The sequence below is a fragment of the Morone saxatilis genome, unplaced genomic scaffold, assembly GCF_004916995.1.
Source record: "Morone saxatilis isolate NCDOM2014 unplaced genomic scaffold, NCSU_SB_2.0 Contig14, whole genome shotgun sequence".
In the NCBI taxonomy this organism is placed as follows: Eukaryota; Metazoa; Chordata; class Actinopteri; family Moronidae; genus Morone; species Morone saxatilis.
The window spans coordinates 2,922,210-2,934,864 of NW_023339696.1; the positions used below are offsets into that span (position 1 = coordinate 2,922,210).

Here is a 12,655-nt window from a genome sequence, read left to right on the forward strand (position 1 = left end):
GCGACCTGAATAAAGGTGTGAATAACAGTATTCTGCTTAAGAAACCAAGATGTTTACATTGTCTAACACATAACTGAGATACTCCAGAAACCTGATTGTAACTGAAATACTAATGGCCCATGTAAACACACTCAAGTTGATGTGCAGCTATAAAGCATTCTGGTTCTTTGAAACATCAGAGGTAAATGTCAGGTTTTGGTGTCAGCTGCTCACAGTGAAAGAACAGAGAGGCCTCTTCCCACAGCTGCCATCCTGCAGACATTTAACATATTTTCACACCCACAGGTGCAGAAAATAGAGCAAAATGCAGTGAGGGAAAACACTAAATTAAGCAGAAGACAGCAAGGCTGTTCAAAGGAAAGTAAAAAAGAAAAAAGAAGAGGAGAAATGGGCATCAAAGACTTATATCCAACTTGTGTTTGCATCTTAGAATTCCTAAAAAGTAAAAGGCTGAAGATCTGTATAAATATGTTATTGGAGCTGCGAGTCAAGTGAGATAAGGCAACAGTGAGACATCTGGAGATAATTGACAGGTTTATTGACGTGTGGTTCATGGTATATATGGTTTGTAATACCTTCTGTGAAAGAGAAAGCATGCTGGAATAAATTAAAACCTAACTAATTCTGAAGCGCTGCTTTTACTTTGACGAGACAGGTGGCTTCCTTGGTGGTTTGTGGTGGCAGTTTAGACAGTTCATAACTGAAAAATGAAAGCTAAAAGTGGTTATGTTTGTTGAATCCAACACTGCATGAAAAATGAGAAGAACTACCCTGGTCCAGCATGTGAAAGGTGTGACCCACACAGCACTCAGGCCTGAGTCTGGTCCTGTTCCAGTGCTTTTACTGGGCTCTCTTCACTGACACTCTCCTGCTTTATGTCCACTACATTTGTTTCTTTCTCCTCCTCCTCCTCCGTGGTCAGTGCTAACCAGGACTCTTTATGTAACCTCTCGCTCCTCTCCACCTCCTGAACACTGGGGGGTGATGTCCCCTGCATGTGTGCTGGCAGGTGCTTGAACTCGTCCTCGTTCACATCATAGTCCTTCATCTTGGAGTCCAGGATCCACCAGTGGCCGACGAAGCCCACGTCTAGAATCCGCTGAGGGAGCTCCCTCCAGGGCACCGACAGGTTGGAGCACTGTGCCTCGTACAGCGAGGTGTCCGGGTCGTAGTCTGCGCGGTAAACCAGAGAGAGAAGGCCCAGGCTTACGTGGTGGAGCCGGCCCTCGTTGCGAAGCTTCACCAGGCTCTGCACGTGGGCGTCGGAGGTCGCGTTGCGGATCCACGGCGACAGCAGGCCCAGCTGGCCGGAGCGGTCCAGCAGGGCGGCTTCAAAGGACGACTCGTCAGGTCTTGTGTAGAAGCAGGCCCAGACCCCGCCCAGCAGACTCATGTATACGGAGGCTTTGACCGGTCGCTCCCACGCACCGACAAATATCTCCCGACACGCCTCTTTGTAGTCAGAGACCAGGCCGCGACACCACGCACCTACAGACAGAGGGAGGGACGCAGCACAGGAAAGGACGCTTAGAGCCAAACGCAGACACACACACACACACACACACACACACACACACACACAGGGGCTGCCATCGTGGACTGCCTGTGGATTGGTTCTTGAGATGTAACAGATGTAGGTTGCATACTCCAGATGGTGGAAGCAGCTAATGTGATGACCTCGGGATATGACTGCTGTTTATGAGCCACGGCGTATTCGTTATGTGCTTTTATAGCAGTTTGCATTTAATGCATTTAAGTAAAACTGTTGATATTGTATTGAACTATTGTATTATTGGTATTGATGAAGTGTCTATTGCCAGTGCATATTGCTACTGTTTTGTTGCCACAGTTCCCTTGTAAATGGAGTTAATTTCTTTATATGCATACATGAGGAAATATGTGGTTCAGAGTTCTCGTGTAGTTTAGAAAGAAGTGGAAAATATCCGCTATGCTAATCTAGTGAACACTATTCTACACTATATATTTTTAGGTATATTGTAAGGGTGTAAGAAAATATAAAAAAGTATTGTATCGCGATATTTAGTTTTGAGATATTTATTACAAAATGTATATATGTTATACTATTTATTCCTCAGAACACTGTATGAATTTTTATGTTTAAAGCCCCAACCTCTAAATAGTGTTGTAAGAATAAACAGAGGGCTGTGATGTTGGATGTCACAGGGACTGTGATAAATATAATGCAGATCCCATTGCTATGGTTGCATAAACAGTAAACATTTTTTACTCAGATTTTAGGCACATAATAATAATAATAATAATAATAATAGTATATTATTATTGATGATTGTTAATTGATGATTTATACTCACAGTATCCCAATATATTGAATCATATTGTAACACCAATACACAGCCTTAGTGTACTGTGTCAACATACATTTTAAAGTGAGTGGTGACACTTGTTTCTTTGTTTTATATAATGTTTTGCAATTTCAGACAGCCGTGTGTAGATTTTCCAGGAGAACTTCTCCGGACTCACATGACACCCAAACACCCTCAGGTTTTCACTCAAACTGAGCACTACAGTGTCTCCTCTGATGGAGCTGGCAAGACAGAAAAAGGACTGGGCACTGAGGGGGTTTAAGACATTGGTTATTGGCTAACGCTAGCTGATGCAAGATTAACTCTCAAGTACCAGTTCCTTTAAGTCAGTATCAGCTGTGGTTATTAAAGCTGCAGTAGTAACATCTGCTGAAACTTTCACTATATCCTGACAGTAGAACACGAGACAGATAATCTGTAGAATCAGGTTCCTCTGGCCCGTTCTAGGGCTCCTAATGGTATTTGCGAGAATCCACCGGGCCTAAACGAAAAAAACAACCAATCAGAGCCAAGAAAGATATAAAGAAAGACGCTTCGGGTTGGTGGCTTGAAGATAGTTGAGTCTTATTTCCAGCATCAGTATCTGACAACCTGGGAATGAGATTCAACAATCAACTGTCTTTCTCTGCTCTGGTTGGTTGTTTTCATTCAGGCCTGGTAGATTCTCGCAAATGCCATTAGGAGCACTAGGAGAAGCCGGAGGAACCTGATTGTTTCACAGATTATCTGTCTCATGTACGGCTGTCAGGATATAGTGAAAGTTAAAGCGCATATGACAAAATATATATGTTTATAAAAGTCACCTACTGCAGCTTTAAGTGCTATGAAAGTAGCCATGACAGGATTGGTAACTGCACATTTTGCCAAGCTACGAATGGTCACTTATAACAACAGTATATGAGTTAATATATTTTAGTTAGCATGGGAACTAACCATTAACATCAAATGTCAGCCAATATTTGCAGATTACAATGATACAGTAGGTTCTTCAGTAATGAAGATAAGGGACAGCATCTCCGTTATGTTTGCCTTCTACAAATATTATATAACCAGTGTTCAGGGCAGCAGGATAAAGAAATATTGAATGTTTATGTATGTGAAAAGCTAGCTAGTGGTGCCCTGTAACCTCAACTGTCACTAACTAGCTGTCGTGAATGAGTCGTGCTCAGTTTCTCACCCGCTTTACTGTTTTTCAGTCTCTCCCATCTGCTGCCTGCGGCGGGAGCTGCTGCTGCTGCTTCTGCCGCCGCACAGAACGTCCTCCTCACTACACGCAACGAAGCCATTTTAACAGATTTTATTCTCTAGTACGGTCACCTTCACGCAGAAGAAACATACTGCTTGTGACAGAAGACAGCTCACATGGAGCCAAAATGGCGCCCGGAAGGTGAATCGGTTTTAATCTTCCGACAGAAAGCTCCACCTCGCGAACGTTCCGTTGGCTGTCACATGAGCAGATTATGTATTAGAAACAAACGTAAACGTAAAAGTATTAAAGTTTTGCCGTGCTTTTAATGTAAGTTGGACTGTGCGTTACAAAGTACGTCACATTTTATCGACAAATCCCATTTTAGCAAGAAGACGGTTCACGTGACATCTTTGTTTACGTGGTGACGTGTACCGGAAGACATGCCAACTACACGGTCTGACTGACAGCAGTTGCGCTAGCTGTGAAAGACAGGCGTTAGCAGTGTATTAGTATTATTTATTGTCAGTTTATTAAACCTACATGGGCTTTGCTGTCCTATATTCACGTTAGCGTCAAACAAATGAGAAACAAGGGCGCTAGTGTGTATTTAGCCTAGCTTGTCTGAGCTGTCACAGCTTTCTCACGCCATCACCATCAGGGACATCTGCTGCTCAGGTTGGTTTTAATCTATGCTTTTCTGGTGGACTGCAGAGATACGGCCCAGTGGTAACTGGATCAGTATGTGTAACTGTATACTGTAAAGAGCGTCTTTATGGGTTCGCTTGCTGCTTGCTAAATGAACAGATGTTTGATCGGTAAAGAGGTGACGTATGAGTTGTCCCCAGCCTGCAGGGAGCTTCAATGTGCGGACACATCTCACCTCAGTGTTCTTCTTCTCCTAGCTCTTGCATGAGGTTGCTGTCTGTTCACTGAAGCCATGGCCAGTCCAGATGATCTACAATTCCAAGGTAAGACCATCATTCAAATTCATGTGTCTGCTCCAGAGTCTGTTGGTTTTCTCTTCACCCCTTCTGTTTTACTCCTCCACCTGCCTGGCTTTGCTTCTTTCATTCCCTCCTCATTTCGAATGCCTCTATCTGTCTGTCGTTCCTAAACTGATGGATACATGGCGAAGCTGCACCAGGCAAGGCTTTTCAAAGATTTTTCAGTGTGACATGTGACTGAATGGAAATGAAGTGGATAGATAATTAGAATGTGTTTCTTGTTGAATAACAACAGACTCTCCTGCTCTTTCAGCGTGTAGTTTTCTCCATAAGAAGGGTTGAAAGGGGAAATAACAGATCATGAAAAGACAAATCCTTCTGATGAATGATGAGTTATTTTTGGTCCTTCAGAGCTTCAGTTTGGTGAATAGAAAACAAATGAAACCTAAATATTGCGAGTGATATGACGCCTGACATGTATTTGTCCTGGTATAAAACTGCTGTGTTGTGGTGATGCAGTCTCAAAACAGCCCAATAATATGTCCTATCACTAACAGATTAACATTAAAGGTAAACTGCTTTTCTCATAAAAGACTTCAGTAAAGGGTGGCCTTGCTCCTCTGAACAGTAAGGGCTGAACTGAGACATCCTTCATGGCGGACCAGATCGATTTCCAGGCTGAGGAGCACGGATACATGAAATAAGCCAGATGAGAAGCACCTCAGACACAGCGACCTCTAGTGGCACTTAGCTGACCATGTGACGTTCAAAAACTGTGCTATCTAATGTTTATTTGATGGGTTGGCCTCTGTAGAGCAACCTTTTGAATTCAAGAAATGTCCAAATTTACGCTACCTGCTTTCAAACTTGCTCATTGCTTGTATTTTAGATCACATTTTCTCACAATAGCTCCTCATCACAGTGCCTTTGTTTAGTAGCTGACTCAAAAAGTGTTGAAGACAGTCCAAGTTTACGACTGCATCACCACACAAAGATCATATGAGTTGTCGTGTGTGTGTTAATTTTTCTGCCTGATCAGCCAGTAGAAAATCTGTGGAAAGCCTGATCAGGGGTCTGTACGACGAAGTGAGATTAGTGGTTATTGAGCTCTCTTTGGGTTCATCTAAGGATTTCTGGTATCGTGAAGTGGGCTCACTTGTAACCGGGTTAGATCACCATGGTAACCCACGCTTATTTTCATTATCCATTAGTCAGTAATTTCATCGATTGGTCACATAAAGATGGACTTTACAGTAAGGTGACAGGCAATAAAGATACCAGTTACCCAGGATCACCAATGTAACCCTGAGAGAGGCATACTGAGTTGAGCTTCGTGGTACAGGTCCCTGCATTAGAACCCCCGTTGTAGCACCGCTACTGTCACTAACTCTCCGTGTTTCTTGACGAACGTCTGCAGAGTTCGAGGAAGCAGCAGAGCTTCTGTCTGCCGACCCGGGGGCCGCCACACTCAGTATGTCTGCCTCAAACAACACCACTAAAGCCACAGCAGCAGCAGGAGGAGGAGGAGGAGGAGAGGACGTGAAACTAGACCTTTCAGAGGACGAGGAGGGCCAGGAGGAGAGCTCGGAGGTGTGTAAAGTATCTGTGCTGACTTATGTCACCACGACAGGTTGAGAGTCTGGATGTTTTGAGTGGACAGCAGCTAAAAGATGTGTGTGCTTCCAGCTGTTAGGAGGACAGAAAGCAACTGGGGGCTTCTGGACCTTTGAGTACTATCAGTCTTTCTTCAATGTGGACACAATGCAGGTATGAGACACTCCCTCTCTACAAATACGCTCTTTATAATAAACCAGTCTTATAGAAATAAATCTATATTTTATCGTTCTCTTTTGCTTGACTCCCCATGACGTCACACAGGTGCTGGACCGAGTTAAGGGGTCGGTAATGCCGTTACCTGGAAGAAACTTTGTCAAACACCACCTTAGGAGTAACCCAGATCTGTATGGTAAGCCTGTGGAGAATCACTTTTTTATTCTTCCTTTTGTCTGGGTCTAAAGAACCCTCATGAAGACGTTTTTAGTTAGTAGTTTTACATGTAGGAGATGTGCATCTCCTCAAAAATGGACCTGCACATCAGGTGTACAGCAGCTTGAGAGTGGAGACAAGAAGAACTGTGATTGGTCAGCTTGGGCTGCTCGTGTTATCCCACCCGATATGTTTTTGATGCTGCTGGAGATCTTTGAGAAGAAAGACAGCATGAAAACAAGTCTAGCAACGACATCACTGCGTGAGCCTTTCTCTATCAGAGTGAATGAAGCAGAGTTAGCGGCAGCCATGAGGCACGGCGAAAGGGAGGCTACCTGGATGTAAGTGCAGTTGTAAAAGTGTGGACACTCCCTCGCTCTGTATCACAAAGCAAATGAAAGAATGTAAACACAGAGACTGTGGGGAATATAATACAGTACAATACATCCGTCTACTGTTGTGTTTGTCATCAGGCCTGCCTGTCCTGTTAAGCCACTTGTTGAACTGTCAGCTGTTTTGTTTACACAGATGTTACACCATGCCACGTTCTAGGGGTGTAATGGTGTGTATATTGGTTTCACAGACATGGTGCGGTACATTTTCCGTACAGCAGGGAAAACATTTTTGTCTTTTATTTAGAAAAATGTAACAAAAAAAACATTTAACAGTAGCTCATTAGATCTGTTAAAGTCTTACTCTAACTGTAACTGCACACTGGCATACTGTCAGTAAGAAATGAAAACTGTTAGTGTAGGTGGAGCTGTGGGGGGCTGAATGAAGCCGGGTTACTGAAAACATGGAGAACATCACAACAGTGCCAGCCTCAAGTGCTCGTTGGAGTTTTTGGCACTTTGACATTCACTTTATCATTCAGCCACGGAGGTGGCTGCTTGGTAAAAACAGCATTTCAGAGTAAACTCTCTGATTTAGGCTGGAGTGAGATTAGAAACTGTTTCAGTAGACATTTGGTGCTGAAGGTCAGTTTGGAAGGTAGGGTAGGTAAGTTAGGAAAGTCACTGAAACCCTTCATGTCTAATAATATACATTTGTTTGCGTGTGTGTGTGTGTGCAGGTCCATTCTGGATCTGTGTGACGCTGGTTTTCTCAGTAGCGATCAGTGGGAACTTGTCCACCTTCCTCAGTAAGATGGGAGACCCTGCCTACCACTACAGACCACAGTTCCACAGAGGTCAGTCCTCCTCGCGGCCTCTGATGAACCAGATTCAGTCTGACTCAGTTTCACTCAGTCTGCCCTGTTTCTTTGTCCTGCTTTTGACCAACAGTGACGATAGCTGCAGTAGTCATCTTCATGTATGCCTGGCTGGTGCCGATTGGGGTATGGGGTTTCCTGACCTGGCGGCAAGGGAATGAGAGGCAGATTGGAGGCTACTCCTTCCTGGAGACTGTGTGCGTCTACGGCTACTCCCTTTTCATCTATATCCCCACCTCGGTGAGTCCCTCACCCTCTCCTGAGGTTTACCAGTGAATGTCAGGGTCAGAATGAGATCCCAGTATAGGGCATCAACTACAGTGTAAAGATACAGGGGGGTAAAACAGTCTGTTTTATCCCAACAACCTTCTAGCATGGTAAAAAGTGTGATCAGAACAGGGTTGTTTGTATCAGTAAAGTGAGATAAATGCAGGCACAAATGTCTTATTAGTATATTTTGTGACCTAGCAAAGCCTCTCCTTGCTTTCATTGTCTCAGCAAATGAAAGAACATAAAAACAGTCAGTCTGTTTTCTGCCACCGTTTCTGTTCCTCCATCTTTGTCGACTTCTGCTAAACTTCATCAGCAGATAGAAGACGAAGTATTCGTCCTTTAAGTGCCCAGATAACCGATTTGAACATCTACGATCCCATGATAACTGGGATCCCTTTGGCTTTTTTTCAAAGGAACCGTGGCGATGCTAACTTCTGAGTTGGCCTACAAAAATACGTCAACCCTGCAGCACTCCTGAAATTCTGTACCATGGATACCTCCACCAAAATTGCAACCAAGCTTTTTATATTATTTCACATATTAACTGTAATGAACAGACAGGAATTGCAACAAATAAAAAAAAACAAAAAGCATTTTTAGTAAACCTGTTGACAGGACACTAGCAACTGCAAACAAGCTTTTATATTTACTAAACTTTCCCATAGCCTGGATATGGTATTTGTGTATCTGTGTCATCCCAATGTAAATGCCAGTAGGAGAAACACTAATGTGCAGTGGGCCAATTTTCATTCAAGTCACTGACCGCCATCTTTGAGCCCAGTATCCATTTCTTATAATACATCCATGAAAAATCCCTGCACTAATGTAGTGATGTGCATATGTGTTACCAAAGGATCCTACATTGGTTGAAGACTAGGCTAGACATCGCTTATACAGAAAGGGAGGTCACATTCTTAACAATTCACAATCAGCAGATGGATTAAAAAGTACAGTAGTTCATTTTTTCAGTAGACCTTTTTCCCAGCAGCCATTTAGACATGAAATAGTAGGGTAAACACGGGTGTTACCCTAACCTAAAATGGCTGCTGTGAAAAAGGTCTGTTCATGGCAAAATAATATATATCGCAAAATCCTGTGGTTGGCCTGATTTGCTTTCACACCACAAACAAACGAACCACACTAGATGCTGACTCAGACCCCTCTTCAATCTCGGTCTGGTTTAGACTGCACCAGAGTTTGATTTACAGAGTTTATTACCAAAACACATTTAGCGTCATCACTAACCAGCGGGTAAACCGTTCATCTCCAGGTTTTGTGGATCATTCCATTTGAGTGGTTGCGCTGGACACTGATCCTGGTTGCCATGGCGATCTCTGGCTCAGTCCTGGTCCTCACCTTCTGGCCCGTTGTCCGTGACGACACCAAGGTGATGGCCGTGGCTACAGTTGCGACCATCGTGGTTTTGCACACGCTGCTGGCTATCGGCTGTAAGGTTAGTGAGCTCCGTGGATGTGGCGTCATGTCATCTATACGCACTGAACCTGGACCCAGTCGTTCATTTGTTTCTCTTTTCTTTCAGCTTTACTTCTTCCAGACGGGGGTCCTCGTACTAACACCAGCAACGGGCCCTACGACCCCCCCGATTCACACGACACTGTCCACCCAACGCCACTGACCAACAGGATAAAGGAGGAGGAGTGAAGGACGTGAAGGATGTCTCTGTTGTGTTTGAAATCACATACAGATATAAAGCTATGTGTAGACAGGCTGGGTGAGGCAGTGTTGATTATTGCCATTGTGTAATTTGTTCAGTATGTGGGGATGGGGGGTGTGTGTGTGCTTGTTAGTCTAATTTATCCTGCGGTTGTTGTACTGTGACTGAAGCAGCACTTTCTTCACTGCAATAATTGTACATTTCTACTGTGATGTTTCAGGATGTGGTGCATCTAATTAGTCTAGAATGGCTTCCTTTACACTGCGATTCACCTCATTTCATCAGCAAGAACCAAGAGAGGAGAGAAACAGTAAGGCTTCCAAACCAAGTACAATCATAGAACCATGCTGTTACTAGGGCTGTGTGTTGGCAAGAATCTGGCGATATGATACGTATCACGATACAGGGGTTGCGATTCGATATAGTGCGATTTTTAAAATCTAATTTTAGGAAAACAATCCGCACATAATATGAGTAAGAAGTCCCTGTAACATCCAACATCACAGCCCTCAGTTTATATTCACAACACTGCTATCTAGCAGTTAGCGGTGCAATCACAAAAACCAATACAGTGTTTTTGAAAACCGACACAATATGTTTTTAGTATATTTCTAGCTGCTACCACTCATTCCTGCCTACAAGATATCAGAGCGATACGTTCTGATATCACATCAGTATCAGTAACTGACTTTGTTGCTTCAGCAAAAGGTGCTCATCCAAGATAGTGATGACAAAGTAACTTGTTTGCGATATCGTGCTCCCCTCTCTAAATCTGTTGAAACAGGAGTCCAGAGGTAGATCGACCTGTTTTTGAGGACAGGTAAAATGTGTGATAATGAAGCACTGTAGTGCTGTGGAGACGACCTAGAGTTATTAGTTACCTATATTGTTTTCCATATGTATAAAAAATATGTTGGTTTGGTATAGACCCCAACAAATCATCATCACAGCATCATGATTTAGATTTTTGATTGGTTTTTCAGTGAAAACAAAAATTGTGAGGCAAAATTGATCATTCCTACTAATCGTGAATCTGATCGCAATGTAAAGTGATTTTTTTTTTACCCTTAGCTGTACTTTTTAAGTTCTAATTAGCAAGTGTTAGCATGCTAAACCAAGATGATGAACATGGTAAACAATATACCTGCTAAACATCAGCATGTTAGTATTTTCATTTTTTATGTTAGCTTTCTAATGTTAGCATTAGCTCAGTTGTTTTAGTAGAGGCACACAGAGCTGCTAGCGAGGCTGCAGACTCTTGTTGCTTGATAAATGACATGTTAATTAATCATTCAGCAAATGATGTAAAATTTCAAGAGTTAACAAATGTTCAAAACTAAACGCTGGATCCTGTGAATGTATTTCCATGAAGCAGTTAGCTTCAGTCGCAGATGTGGGAAAGGAAACCATTCCAGATGGTAGTGCAAGGTTATGAATATGTTTCAATGAACTAAGACTGGAAAAGGACTCCTGCTGATGCACCGCACCACTCGTCCTACTCGTAAGAAACATGACGAACTCAGCCTCTAACCCTCACTCACTTAAATTACTTTATTTACCTTAATTGCATTTATTATTTATTGTAAATTGAGTGATAGGTTTATGTCTGCAGATTTATTTATTCCCTACTGTGATGCTGTTAATGGTTCTTTTTGTTAATAAACTTAGAGTCTTACTCCTTATTGTTTGTCTGCAATTACAATACAGTATTTCATCAATTATTGAATAACTATAATCACAGTTGTGGATAACGGTGCATGCCACAGTTCCATGGTATTTCCAGTGTGATGTCTAGCACTTTAATTAGACTACCCAACTGCAGAGGAATAAATCTGAATGGTCAATCAATAACCATTCAGACGTACCTAAAAGCGTTGCAACTGACAGATGACTTGTTACTTAGATAGATTGTCTCAACTGACTTTTGACTTGACGTGGACTCAATTCAGTCTTGACTTTGACTTGTCTCAGCAGACTTTAGACCAGGCATTGACTGACTTGAAACTTGACATGGATTTGTCTCGACTCAGTTAAGGGTTCACGATTGACCTGAGGCTCCTACACAATGGTCCTTTAAAGCACCGCTCTCCATCAGCAACCAAGATCATGATTTGTGATCATGTTATCTTGAGAAAAACTGTTTTACAGTGACCCTGACTCCAAATTCTAGTCTGTTCTGTACCATTCTGAGTGTGGATGAAACATGTTTGAATACTTGGAACATAGCGTCCAGAAGCAAACTGACATATGAGCCATAACCACTCATGACAGAACAGAAGAATCACCCACACAGCAGCAGTGATGGACACATTCAGCACCGTCATCTCAGGTTATCACTACAGAGCTGGTTGCAGTCTTTGTTCTGTGTTACACTCAACTTGACTCAAAAGTCAGGCCTTTTGGAAATGAAGGATAAATTGAGGTTTAAGATGAACTCCCGGCCTGTCTCTTTGTCATCCACAACTACACAATAGGGAGGCTTCTGCTGACTCAATCAGCCTCGTGAGCATCATCCTACTACATTTGAGTCAGAGGAGCCTTCCCACTGTAAGAGAAAAAATAAATAACTCATGAGGCAGCCATGACTGAGGGCAATAGCTGCGCTCTCAGCAATAATGGCACAATTTATTTGGTGCTTTGTGTTACTGTACTGTAGACTCGAGTCAGACTTAAGTCACGCACTTGAGTTATTTTTTATAATTCAGTTTTTAGTTAGACTTGTAGTCTAATTGCCAGCCAATAGAGCCCCATTGTGAACCTGGAAACGTTGAGTACCCCAATGTTTTATGTTAGAAATGTAAAGGTATTGGGGATGCTGAATCCATTTTTGACATTTTCAAAATACAAAAAGGCCAGCATGCTCAATAACCCCCTCAATAACCCCCAAAACCTACACTGTCCAAATCAGCCAAGCAGTTGCTGAAATATTGTCCATATAGGCCATTATGCTATTTAATCCTAATAATGCTAATTATGCTAATTGCCTAACCCTAACCTGTGGTCATTTTCGGTGAATTTTTCGCCTTTTATTTG

General features: G+C 42.7%; 2 protein-coding genes across 2 annotated transcripts; one reads left to right on the plus strand and one right to left on the minus strand.

The window, feature by feature from the left end:
* Positions 1–517: 517 nt before the first annotated feature.
* On the minus strand, positions 518–3,746 carry timm29 (translocase of inner mitochondrial membrane 29). Its single transcript, XM_035655207.1, has 2 exons — positions 3,523–3,746; positions 518–1,488 (listed from the first exon to the last, which is right to left on the minus strand). The coding sequence occupies exons 1-2, from the start codon at positions 3,629–3,631 to the stop codon at positions 809–811; spliced, it is 789 nt and encodes a 262-aa protein (XP_035511100.1). The 5' UTR covers positions 3,632–3,746; the 3' UTR covers positions 518–808.
* Positions 3,747–3,947: 201 nt separating this feature from the next.
* yipf2 (Yip1 domain family, member 2) lies at positions 3,948–11,311 on the plus strand. Its single transcript, XM_035655206.1, has 9 exons — positions 3,948–4,209; positions 4,437–4,502; positions 5,896–6,068; positions 6,165–6,245; positions 6,357–6,444; positions 7,537–7,653; positions 7,748–7,914; positions 9,218–9,400; positions 9,488–11,311. The coding sequence occupies exons 2-9, from the start codon at positions 4,472–4,474 to the stop codon at positions 9,581–9,583; spliced, it is 936 nt and encodes a 311-aa protein (XP_035511099.1). The 5' UTR covers positions 3,948–4,209; positions 4,437–4,471; the 3' UTR covers positions 9,584–11,311.
* Positions 11,312–12,655: the final 1,344 nt, after the last annotated feature.

Coding starts and splice junctions, on each gene's coding strand:
- timm29 (XM_035655207.1), bottom strand. CDS start 3,631: ATGGCTTCGTTGCGTGTAGTGAGGAGGACGTTCTGTGCGGCGGCAGAA. Junction 1,489..3,522: donor ACTGAAAAACAGTAAAGCGG/GTGAGAAACTGA, acceptor CTCTGTCTGTAG/GTGCGTGGTGTCGCGGCCTG.
- yipf2 (XM_035655206.1), top strand. CDS start 4,472: ATGGCCAGTCCAGATGATCTACAATTCCAAG. Junction 6,445..7,536: donor GAGTAACCCAGATCTGTATG/GTAAGCCTGTGG, acceptor GTGTGTGTGCAG/GTCCATTCTGGATCTGTGTG. Junction 7,915..9,217: donor TCATCTATATCCCCACCTCG/GTGAGTCCCTCA, acceptor GTTCATCTCCAG/GTTTTGTGGATCATTCCATT.